We start from the raw sequence: 12,500 nt of genomic DNA on the forward strand, positions 1-12,500 counted from the left end.
CCTTTATGATAAGGGAAATCCATAAGTTGGAGCTGAAAATATCCTAGAGTCATGCAAACAGTAGGCCTAAACCCACTAAGACAAAAAAATGTGAGATAGCAGATCCGTTAACTAGTACTAGATATCATAGAAGTATAGTAGATAGTAAATATTATTTATCCCATGTCAGGTTTGACAGGGGCATACATGGGATTTATGTGTGTGAGGACTGAGAATGGTGTTTGGGTGAGCCCTGTGGTATACATGTCTTCCGGGATATGCCTGATTAGAGTAATAAACAAACTTGATTACTTTTCCCACACACTTTGACAGAGTTTTCTAGCATTATGTCAAGTCATTCCACTTACAGTTTGATGATGTGGGGATGCCGAAAGAGCTTGAGATTCTGGATCTCACGTTTGATTTTGCCGACCACATCGAGACTGCGGATCTTCTGTCGATTAAGGATCTTCACTGCAACTTTGTGTCCAGTTAGTTGGTGCTCTCCAACTACACACACACACACACACACACACACACACACGCATGCACGCACGCACACAAACACACACACACATACATTGAGGCCACACATTTACAGCCCTCCCTTTGTGCCATACTAAAACAAACATGCTCACTTTCATTATTTTGGAGGACTCTAAACTACTAACTTTGTAAGCAGGCTGCAATCACATAAAGTAGCTGAAAGCACGAATTGGGCTGAGGTTGTTATGTAAGCATGTATGTTTAGAAATCAGTCATGTAGAGAAAGAAAGAAATAAACTCCCAGAATCCCTTCAAACACGCACAGGCGTTATTACAGGATTATGTCCGTGTTGCTGTATTTAATTACGTTTTAATCATGACGCATATTTAATTATTCCATGTTAATAATGACACCTTTGCCATGCAAAAGGTCTATTCGGTATAAAGATGATACATTTTCATACAAAGTAGCCTATCTTAATCAAAAGTAGCTTATTGTAACAAGTCTGAGAGGAGTAGGCCTAGTCAATATACAGTACTTTCCTACGTTTGGATGGTAAAGACCTCAGGGAAGAATAGACTAGGCGTGACGGTAGCAGTGTCCTTCACTGTAGACGTGACATTGTGATTTCAAGGTTAGTTTGTGTTGGCTATGTCACAGTGATGAACTCTTCATTGGACGTGTTTCGGTGTGAAACTGTCACCAATGGCAAAATTAAGCAATGTCAGCTATCCGTGGTTGAACAGCAACATAGTAGCCTATCATAGTTACACCTGACCAAACCTGCGCGCTCACGTAGCTGACGTACACAGGCCTTCTGCTCTTGATGAAAACATCAATCGACGTCAACAGGCTAGACTACTTTAATTTATTTTAAAAAACAGAGTAGCATTTACATCAGCTTCGCCACAAGGACTCCCATTCATGCTGAAGAAACCTGATTTGCTATGAATAGCTTAACTACGCAGGCTAGTTCTATTTTGAAAAGTTACCACGAAGCCATGTTTACTCTGCTGATAAGGACGAATGCAGTGCGTCCCTAGGCTATACCGTGCAAATTAGTGACATTTATCATTTTTCGACCTACAAGTCGTGTTTTCACGGGTATTTCGAATAGGCAAGGTCATAGCTTGTCAGTGAGGAAAATTAGTCCATCTAGGCATAGTCGATAGCAGTTACCAATGATAGAACTGCAAGTGTGTAGCCTACATCAGAGGGCATACACACTTGGTTACATTAATCATAACCTGCGTATCTACCGACGCTGTACGTAAACATTTATGGATTGGTAAAAGCCGTCGTTGAATCCACCAACACTAATAAAGTATTGGTTACTAGATCACACGACCCAGTGCTTTCCAGCAAGCAGGTAACGAATTAAAGACATGAGTGGAGTATCTTGCAATCAATTATATACATCTCATTGAAACGGCTATAGTATGATGAGAAAATAGGCTATCGCGCTCTGGTGCTGGATTGTTTCGTACAATTTACTGATATTCTTAGTATGCATTTACGTAGTTTACTGGTTGCATAGATTGCGTGCTTGAGTGTTTCTACGTTAGCCAGCCTAGGTATACTGCGTACACGAGCCACCGGCAAGTTCAACACTGTAATAGGGACAAAAACATACTATTTGTCATGATCTAATGACAGCTGAGCATGGAACAAAGAAAAAGGAAGTCACTTAACTCTTCACTTTCCCAAAGGTCCCAACTCCGAGTGTGTCCCCGAGGATATAGTGTCCTATCTTAACCCTGCCTTCGTGTTTCTGCTTCTCAGCCATTTTACCATTTGGGATCCTTCGTTTGCAATCGCTTGTGTGCAGAGGGAGGCGGGGTCCAACTGGAGTAGAGACACTGCATGACAGCAGAAGATCACGCACAGCTCATTATCAAGGCTACATTTTCACTATTTATTTGAGCAACTTTTTTAATGATGATGATGACGATGATAATAATTTTAGGCTAATAATTATAATGATAATGATAATAATAAAATAATAATAATTGGTATTGGAAGATTAGTATGTATTATTATTATTATTAGGCTATTACAATCGTTACTACAGGTGTTGTTCTTCTTCTTGTTAGACCCTAAGTTGTAGGCTATGTAAACATAAAGTGCAAACCTATTTGCAGCATAGGCTAATTACCTACCACAGATTGTATTAGTAGCCAGCTACTACTTTCACCAGCACACTCTTAAGCCCTCTCTGTTGCCTTCCTCAGATCTATAGGCGTAGGCACCCTCTATGTGGCCGTCACTGTTAATCATAAATAACATAGCCTTTAATACATGTGTTGGTCTGTAACATCACATGTTTTGGCTGGATGTGGCATAGCCAAGGTGTAGGAATGCATAACCTTGGGTAAAACATAACTAATTAGCCTACTAGTAATGAAATAGGCTCCAGTTCTCTATCGAGCACGTGGTCATCAACACAATCATTACAAAGATGACGGATGCTGTAGCCTGCTTGTTTGCTGTCAGAGGATTTTGGTGCTATATATTGTTATGTCACTAGGTGGCAGGGTAGACTAAGTTTTTTGCGCACTGAAAACTGCCATACAGGCTCTGATTTACAAAAAAGGAAACGGGTCCTGGCTCAGTAGAGCTGTGTGAATTCTCGGTAGGCCTACCATAACACCTTTTGAAAGCTACAATCGCCGAACTAATGGGTTTATATATTTCATTGGAGTAGAACACAACTGACTCACCCTGACGCTGCTATTTGAGGTAGAATGTGGCTTAACGAGGAATAATTATATCAAGAAATGTAGTGTCACTATTTCAACAAGCCAACAAGCCAATGATAATAATAGCCATTTAAATGAAGAAATGAATCTATTATTATTAATATTATTATTATAATTATTGTTATTATTATTATTATTATTATTATTATTCGTCTATAAGAAATTATATCATCACATCTTTAACTGGTAATGTATTCTTTATTCTTTCACTTAATGCTACAAATTGTCTATTCAACTGGTTCACCAAACACTGGTTCATCAGTGCCGCTCCATGCATCCATTTTTTAACGCTCAGCGCACATTCTGCCAAATACCCAAAGGCCACCGCTTGGAGCAGTGTGTAGACCCGCGCCAGTTTCAGCCAAAGTTTGGATCGAAGCATGGAGGCAAACACCCTCAGCGCAGACCTCGAGGAAGGGGGCTGAGCCTTGCAGATTGCTACGAGAAGCTGGAGTGCGAAGGGGGAGGAGAAGAACAGGGACTCATAACACAGGGGTTGAGCTTCCACGACTCAGAACATTACTCTCAATTCAAGTCTCCATCTGGGAAACGAGCGAGAGAACGAACTTTCATTCAGACTCAATTAAACAAAACAAGGCTGTTGGTAAACTCTGAAAGCTACGGTCTCGCGTTGATTTTTCTCCTACAACTTCTGGAGGCTCAGTGGTTTAGAGATTATCTACCTTTTTCTATCAACATTGATGACTTCTTCAGACATCGCTTCGCTGCTCTGTTGATTCCAACTCTCTAACACGTTCTCTTTCGGATAGTTGGGAATTTGTTCACCCAACTTAATGACACTGCTCTGTTAACAAGAGTATTTAGGACAAATAACTGACTGATCATCCATCCTTTTGCCGCGTTTTGTGTGGACTGGGATTTAAACGCAAGAAGAGGACGGGTTCTCCAATGCAAAATTACATGTATGAGAAGGCAATGGCACAAGAGACAAGAAACGGCGGCACATCCACATTAAATAACAACAACGGCGTCGACAACAGCAAGAGGAAACTTTTAATAGTGTTAGATATAATCTGCCTTCTGTTAGGTAAGTTTTTGTTTGTTTGCATTTGTTTTTGCACTTTCTGTCCAAACATGACAGTAGCATATTTCCAGCATAGCATTCATTAATTGCACTTCACATATATTACATGTAGGGTATACTTTTCAATCATCCCTTGAGCGTTAAATTGAACAGTGTTTAAATTGTTGTCAGGAAATGTAAACAAAGCAAACCACACAATCAGCCCATCGCTGTCATTTAACTGTCGGTTAAGTCGAGCCTCATGAGAAGATTTGTGCTGAATTAATGTGTCCATGCATGTTTTTAGAATGTTATCACCACCACCCAGTTTTATGCCGTTATACAGTCTTATCTGGGCGTCAGAACATCACCACAACAGTGACAACGCCACCCTTTCTGTCCGGAAAACTTTTTAACACGCCAAGAGAAAGGCGCGTCCATAAATACGCATCTAACGATAAAAGTGGTCGATCTTGCATCGGTATTGTTTGTGAAATCAACCAGGACGCCAGCTTACCGAGGCGATGAGTGCAAATGCTATTGACAGACTTTGAAGTGGTTCCAGTGCATGCTTATTATGGTTTCCCCGTCATTTATATTTTGAAGGAACAAGGCACTGACAGAACATGGTCAGAGACTGCTTGCCTTAAGCTCTGTGGCAAGTGTTGCAGTCAATTATATGAATGTCCATACAAAAGTCTCTGATTTTGGTTTGTTTAATTAATAAATCATGCCTAGTTACAAGTCTGTAATAACAGATTTCCAGCTTTTCCTCTAATGATTGTGAATTTGGATTTGAACCTTGCAAAATATTGCAGAATTTCCAAACAAGTTTTTGTCTGTGCTGTACCAATGACGGCAAATTCTGGGCAGCCTGTTTCGATGAACTTTGAGGCAGGCTTTTTTGCCAAGTATTGTTCTTGTGCCTGGAAACCATCACCAAGCAGGGTCATCAGTGTCCCATCCCCTCAAAGCATCAGGGCTTGCTCCCAGAAAGCAAAGGATCAGGCGATCTGAGCCCAACATTACACACATTCTTTTAGGAGACCTTCCACCAAATCCCCCCTGGAAAGCCAGCTGGTCAATTCTCGTTCACTGTTTGCCACAGCATTGTATCAACTTTCTCCAGCCGCTCTCTCTCTCTCTCTCTCTCTGTTTTTCTCTGTCCCCGGTGAATGTGTGGAGTAATGGTTCAGACATGTGGTTTTGAACAGCCGTGCAGCAGTGCTTTCAAAGCCAGAGGACTTGCATGCACGTGAGTGTTGTGGGGCCTGTGAGTCACCAAGAACAGCATCCATAGTCTTCCAGAGACTATAACGTTAGAGAGAGAGAGAGCTAGCACTGCGCAACAACAGACAAACCTCGTAAAAACAGACATCACAGATCCTAGCTCTACATCTTTAATGAAAAAAGACCATTGCAAACACAAATTTTATTGCACGTTTATATTGGCTGTAAATAAAAAGGCAATAAAGAGAGAGATGTATCCTCCACGCACAAAACTGTTGACAGACGCAAAACAACTGCATTAAATCCTTATGGAGTGAATTTCCTGTGGAAAAAACCCCGCTTCCTACACTGTTGAGAAGAGAGAGAAAAATTAGGCTGGCGTTGATGGGGTGCATCAAAAAGGGAGCGCAAACAAACATGGTCTTTGTGATGCAAAAGTCTGAGTGGCTGGCCTGCTTTTTTGTGGTGGAGGGGATTGTGAAAGAGAAAAGGGGGGCTCTTTAGGCAAAAAAGGGGGGGTGAAAAAAGGGGGAGGGGGTGAGGTTGGGGACAACTTGAAGAATGTATGACAGTGAAAGGGCTTTGTTCTGGCTTATGCCATCCTAAATTGCCCCTCTAGTCTGGTGCTGGGGTTCCATCTGCTTCTCTGCCCTCTCCCTCTCGATCTGTGTATGTGTGTGTGTGTTTCTGTTTTTTTCTTTGTTTGTTTCTTAGTGCATCTAAGGGGGGCTTTGATTCCATCTCTCACTTCAGTCTTCCCCCGACAGTTCGCATTAATCAAAGAACCACACCTGCATTTTGTTTTTCTTCAAAATGAGATCCCACAAAGATGAGAACTCCAAATTTTCTCTGTGCTTTAGACTTAGTTCTTTAGCGCTGCAAATGTCTGCTACCGGTAATCTATGGCAGATCACATCCCAGCTCTCTGAGACTTGTTAAGACTGTCAGGAGCCAGAGGAGTAATGTATGCAGAGGAACGGACCAACAGCAGGCAAGTAAGCAGCAGACCATAGAGTGCTCACTGTCCCTCACACTCTCTTCAGCTCTGTTCCTCCGGCCCGCCCAGACAAGAGGGGAAAGTAGATCTCTCTCCCCTGTGCATTAGCATACAGTACAGGGAGGCCGGAGAGAATTGCAGGCAGCCGAAGTCCATCTCCACAGGTTGTCGTCCCAGGAGAGGGGAGATGAGGACTGGCACGGGTGTCAGGGCCCACATTCTTTCTATTTAATAAACACACACAAATAGAAACATAAAGTATACAGACACACACACACACACAAAATCCCACTCACACATATACACACACACACACATACATTTTTACTCAGACACACAAAGGCACTCATTTACATGATACATTCCTCCCTCTGAGACGGCTGATCATATCCCACTGAGGAAGAGTGGATAAATTTGATACTAGCATACTATTTGGAGTGGATGTGGTTTTGAGGTTAGTTTGAGTCTTTTTCTCTCTGTCTCTCTTTGTTACTTTTATTTTGAAATGTCGTCAAACACTTGGAAGTGAATTCGCCATGTAATGGGTACAATTGTGTCCCAGTCTTCACCCCATCATTTTCACCGCTAGACAGTTGTTCTGGCGGTGCACTCGGTGGTCCGGTGACGCCAGGATTTTCAGGAAACGGCGCTTCTAAAAGCGGCCCTCACCTCGCCAGCTTTGTGTCGGGGGTGTCCTTTCCATAGACAGACAATGGAGTCAGGGATCTATTCAAGGCTTTGGTGCAGAGCTCCACTCTCTCTGCATCTGAACACTCCTGGCCCCCTTCAACACCTCTAGCTTTCTAAACAGCCCCTCCCCTTTCCCCCCACCGCCCCCATCTGACTTTTAATCCAGTTGGCCTATCTTAAAGGAGTGGAAAGGAAATGGCTCCTTTTTTTGTAAAAAAAGAAGAAAATCTGCATGTAGCAGCCTTCCTGGATTGGCCGCTGTAGATCCGCAGTGGAGTAGAGAGCAAGGCTTCATCAGATTTTTTGATCAGGGTTACAGCTGTCTTCTGGGGGCACATTGCAAATTGAATCAACATCTTGAACTGAATCCAACTTTTTTGTGTCCCCCTAACCCACTGAATTGGGTGAATGTTTTTCCTTTTTTTTCTCTTTTATTTTGGGCCTTTTTTGCCTCTTTAAATGATCTAGCCCCTCTTGGCAGGGCATACCAGGTAGGGGCGTATAGTGTTCTGTAGGACCCCTGGGAAACCCTCACATGTCGGGTGGATTGCATTAACCTCTGCCTCTCCTGCCGCTCCACTCTATAAATATTTTCCAGAATTGCTCAAATTCTTCATTTGAAAGCAGCACTGCCGGCCCTCTTGAAGTGACATCTGGTATAATTTTCAGATGGTGTGTTTGAGTATGTGTGTGTGTGTGTAGGCTCAGGAAAGGGTGGGAATTAGGAAAGGTAGCCTTTCTCCCTCTCCTCTCTCTTACTCTCTCTCTCTCTTCACTCACTCAATCCTTTCTCCTTTTCTTGTGTTCAGTTAGGTGTGGCCAGCTGTGTGGTGAAACGCAATCCTACTCCCTTTTTTCTGCTTCCAGTCCATTTCCATAGGCCTCAGCCTCCCCTTTGCCCCCTCTCTCACAATTAAGAAGAGTAATTGCTGGGGGGGGGTGTCTTGGGAAAGCCGCTGCATACTTTCCACAAAGGAATCCTCTGGGGCCGCCATTGAGCCCAAATGAGGTGCGCCCCGTCGGCGGCCAGCGGTCGGTCCGCTGGTCGGTCCCACCAACTCCGCTTCGACAGTGCCCAGCGGTGCATTCTGGGCCGGAATTCCCCTTCCTTTGTAGTTTTGCTGTCAGCAAGTGAGCGCAGGGTGCTGGGCATGTAAAGGAGTAGAGCCCAGGTCCGTTCCTCCTTCTTCTCCAGGCGCCTGAGCCGGGGGGTGGGTAATTGGAACCTGGGTGGCTGGCCGGCGGCGTTCGGACTTCAAACGACCGATCGGCCTGATTGTTGTGTTCGGAGTCGTTCACTTTCCAACTAGACCAAATACAAGCAGCTGATTACGGGCCATAAAGCAGCCAAAGCGCTTCTTAAGGGAGCTCTCATTTTGCTGAAAACGGGGGGTGTTTACTGAGGGTGTGTGTTTGTTTGGAGGACACTGATTTGAGGTAAGAAATCTGAGGTTTTTATGTCTCCTGGTAGCTCCCATCCACATGTGTAAACAGTGACGCTGGATAAAGGCCTCCAGTTGCTGCTCATGTGAATCATCAAGCACTTAAAAGTTCCCTACTTTAATCTACTGAATCATTCAGACTCCTTAGATGACATTGGCCATATGATAACATTAAGACATACTTCCTGTGCTTGTGTCATGCCTTAAATGTCATTACATACGCAGATGCCTGAAATGGCATAAAGGATGCATAGAGGAACACCTTGAAGTCCTTTCAGAGGTCCTCCTTTTGTCATGTAGATGCTCAGCAGCAGGCCTGAAGGCTTACTTAAGAGCAGCAGAGTGATAAACTCCTCCCAGATGCTCTGTTTAATGCCCTGATAACAAGCTTCAGTAGCATTGTGCCCATGCTTGTGGACGCCTCTGCCCATAGCAGCAGCAGTGTGGGCCTTTAAAAATGCCGGGCTGGTTTCTGAGGGTGCTCACTATATGACTAAATTACATGCCCCCGGGATTTACGAGGCAGAGCGACCAGCTCCAGGTTGCAATTAGCCCGGCTTTTTACAGCCCTCTGCTTAGGGCTGGGTGTCTGGCGGCGGACAGTGGGGTAAGACTGTTTGGTTTTGTGTGTGTGTGTGACTGTGTGTGTGTGTGTGTGTGTGTGTGTGTTTTTGTGTGAATGGGATCAACCAAATATTTCCTCCCCAGGACACCCTGGGGTGTATGTATGAGTGTGTGTGTGTGTGTGTGTGTGTGTGTGTTGGGGAGGGGGGGTTGTTGATATGATCTGCCCCTGCAGTGGTCAGAAGGGCCTTGTTGTTGATAGCATACTGCCCACCTTTGTTTAGGTTCAATCAGAGGAGGACCCAACCTCGTATTTACTGTATGCCTGGGAGACAGTGTGATTAGACACATTTTTCTCTCCCTCCCACTGCATTCTGTTTCTCTGTAAACATACACACACAAACACACACACACACACACACACACACACAGACACACACACACACACACACACACACACACACACACACACACACACACACACACAGGTGTGAGGCCTCAGAAAAAAAAGCAAAAGTCATAAATTGTTTCAGTCTCATTAGGACCCTGCTTTTTTCCTGTCACCAGAGGGTGGATGTCTGTTGTCAGTAACATTTATCTGTTTGCACTGGGCTAAATTGGAGAGGGACTGACTGTCTTCCAATGTGCTTATTGCATCCTATAAAGCATTGTTTCTGTGAATTACTCAATACATGAGTGTGAGGTAAAAAAAAAGTGGAAGAGAGAGTGACTGTGTGTGTGTGTGTGTGTGTGTGTGTGTGTGTGTGTGTGTGTGTGTGTGACTGCATAAAATGCCAGTGTGGGATGTTATACTGAGTGGAGAGGGAGGGTCCAAACTGTAGTTCAACAGGTCTGACCTTCCTGGGTGTTTTTAGGAATGTGATCTCTGTGTGTGTTTGTGTGTGTGTGTGTGTGTGTGTGTGTGTGTGTGTGCATATGGAATGTAATGTGCTGGAATCCTGTGTGGGTATCTGTTAAACAAACCTCATCCGTGACCTGTGGGCTGAGGTCAGGCTCCACTGCTGTATCCTCCAGAAAATACAACCTCTCTTTCTCAATATGTAGCTCCCTCTGCCTCTCGTTCTCACTCTTCCTCCCTCCCTCCCTCTCCTCCCTCTTTCTCCTTTCACTCTCTCTTCACCTCTCTCTCTCATCTCTCGCTCTCTTTCTCTCTCTCTCTCTCTCTGTATTGTCTTTCTCCTTCACTCCCTTTGTATCTCATAACTATCTCTCACCCCACACACTACCTCACTAACCTCACTCTCTCCCTCTCTCTCTCTCTCTCTCTCTCTCTCTCTCTCTCTCTCTCTCTCTTCTTCTTCTGGGGGTCAGAGGGATTATCTAGAGGTGACTCTGCATTCCATGGGGAGGGCGCCACAAGCCTCTCCGCGCCCATGGGGTGTGTTTCGGGGGTCAGGAGGCGTTGACCCCCAGAAGCCGAGCTACCTGTGGCTGCTGCTACTGGCTTCGTCCTCTGGCCTCTGGGCCGCTCCGAGTCACCTCCGCTTAGTTCCGTCCCAACGCTTCCACCCCTGTGGCCATCTCTGAAATATGAGTGTAAGAGGATTTAAGAATTGGGACTTGGGGGCTTGCTGGAGTGAAGCTGAGAAAGCATGTAGTGTTTATTTGACAACTCACTGATTTGTAGATTATGTTTTATGGGCCAGTGTGTTTTTTTATTTGTTTGTTTGTTTATGTAAACGTTGACTGGCGTCTTGACTCCTAAAACATCCTTTATCAGTGTGAGTAGAAGTGAGTGGCCTGATAAGACTGTGTGTGTGTGTGTGTGTGTGTGTGTGTGTGTGTGTGTGTGTGTGTGTGTCTGTGTGTGTGTGTGTGTGTGTGTGTGTGTGTGTGTGTGTGTGTGTGTGTGTGTGTGTGTGTGTGTGTATGTCTCTATGTGTGTGAGTGTATGTGTGTGTGTGTCTGTCTGTGGATATGATTGTGTTTGTTCAAGTCCAGCTTGTGAATTAAGCAGCCGCCCACTTTCTCCAGCTGTTTAGCTGCATAAACAGGCATTTGTGCATGTGTGCGTAGGAAGGGGATAGTTAGTGTGTGTCCAGTGTATTTGTGTGAATGAATGTGTGTCACTGGTTAGACCATTTGATGAGACAATTTGAGGGGGAACAATGGCTCTTTTTGATGCGTCACAGAGCGTTTTAGTGAACGAGAGCTAATGACAGCACTGACAATGAGACAGTACTCTGTGCTCATTGTCCTTGCTAACTCTCTGTCTCTCCCTCCATCACTCGTTCCCACACGCACACACACACACACACACACACACACACACACACACACACACACACACACACACACACACACACACACTGAGGGGCCTTTATCCAACAGTCTTTGTCTTTAGTCTTCAGTACCCTACAGTTGGCCACTCGTTAATGGACAGAGTCTATTTAAACTGCATTTCAGCTTGTGTGCAGCTGACGCTGTTCCGGATAAAAAAAAGTCTTCATGAAATGTAAAACCTGAGCAGCTGGGCCACAGGTCGCAGCACTCCGACCCTCAGATTTTACTCGACAACTCAAAGTGACCCCAACATGTGTGCGTTCTGTGAGAGCACTTATAAACTGATTTTGGTGTGTGTGTGTGTGTGTGTGTGTATCTGTGTGTGTGCACATGTGTGTGAGTGCCTCTTCTGTTTGCCCAGGGCCCTCAGTCAACAGGTCAGCTCTGTGCATGTTTAAGCTGTGGTTGGGACCACTGGCCACAACGAGGAAGGAGAAGCAGAATGTAGATGATTATTTCCTGCCCTGGGATGATAGAATTGTGTTTAGATCTCTTAATGAACAGCCCTTTGTTGTTTTCCTGTTAGATGTCTTAATCCCTGCAAAGCGAACCCAGATCTTTACGGTGTGCGTTGCCCTTTAAAGCATACATAGACAGTTCCTGTTGCCATATTTTCCCCCATGGTAATCCAATAGCCAAGTGCAAATTATTTAGTGTGTAGGGGACTGCTCCTAAAACTTAATTTGCAGCCATAATTGAGTTACTCTAAGAATGCTAAAGGCCATTTGGTAATCAGTTTAGCAGCTTTACAGGCAAGATGCCACAGGGTTTAGATATGACGCCGAAAAGACAGCATGAAGACCTGACTAAGAAAAAGAGGTTTTGAGTGCGTATATTTCTGTGTGACCACAGGACAGAAATAGTAAGATGATAGCAGACGCAGGTTTATACATAGAACAGTGTATACCCAGTGGAAAATAATAAGCAGAGTTTACGTCTAGAATGTTCACTTTCTTCCAGACTGTCTCCTGTCTTGCTGTGTGTCCATATGATCTCTTGTATGACTTACCTCCTTTCTTTCTCT

General features: G+C 44.4%; 2 protein-coding genes across 3 annotated transcripts in view; one reads left to right on the forward strand and one right to left on the reverse strand.

Annotated features, from left to right (window-relative positions):
- Positions 1-2,396, reverse strand: part of prkaa2 (protein kinase, AMP-activated, alpha 2 catalytic subunit) — a 14,806-nt gene extending 12,410 nt beyond the window's left edge. Inside the window, exons 1-2 of the mRNA XM_048252877.1 lie at positions 2,159-2,396; positions 348-489 (exon numbers count right to left, since the gene is read on the reverse strand). Coding sequence (XP_048108834.1) covers positions 348-489; positions 2,159-2,252 — 236 coding nt within the window. The 5' untranslated portion in view covers positions 2,253-2,396. The remainder of the gene's footprint in view (positions 1-347; positions 490-2,158) is intronic.
- Positions 2,397-3,496: 1,100 nt separating this feature from the next.
- The window catches only part of plpp3 (phospholipid phosphatase 3), a 41,865-nt gene continuing 32,861 nt past the window's right edge, over positions 3,497-12,500 (forward strand). The window contains exon 1 of one of the 2 annotated variants that reach the window (XM_048251608.1): positions 3,497-4,273. In XM_048251608.1, the coding sequence (XP_048107565.1) occupies positions 4,135-4,273 (139 nt within the window). In that variant the 5' untranslated portion in view covers positions 3,497-4,134. The remainder of the gene's footprint in view (positions 4,274-12,500) is intronic. The other variant, XM_048251607.1, reaches the window with a different exon arrangement.

The sequence above is a fragment of the Alosa alosa genome, chromosome 9, assembly GCF_017589495.1.
Source record: "Alosa alosa isolate M-15738 ecotype Scorff River chromosome 9, AALO_Geno_1.1, whole genome shotgun sequence".
Classification (NCBI taxonomy): domain Eukaryota; kingdom Metazoa; phylum Chordata; class Actinopteri; order Clupeiformes; family Clupeidae; genus Alosa; species Alosa alosa.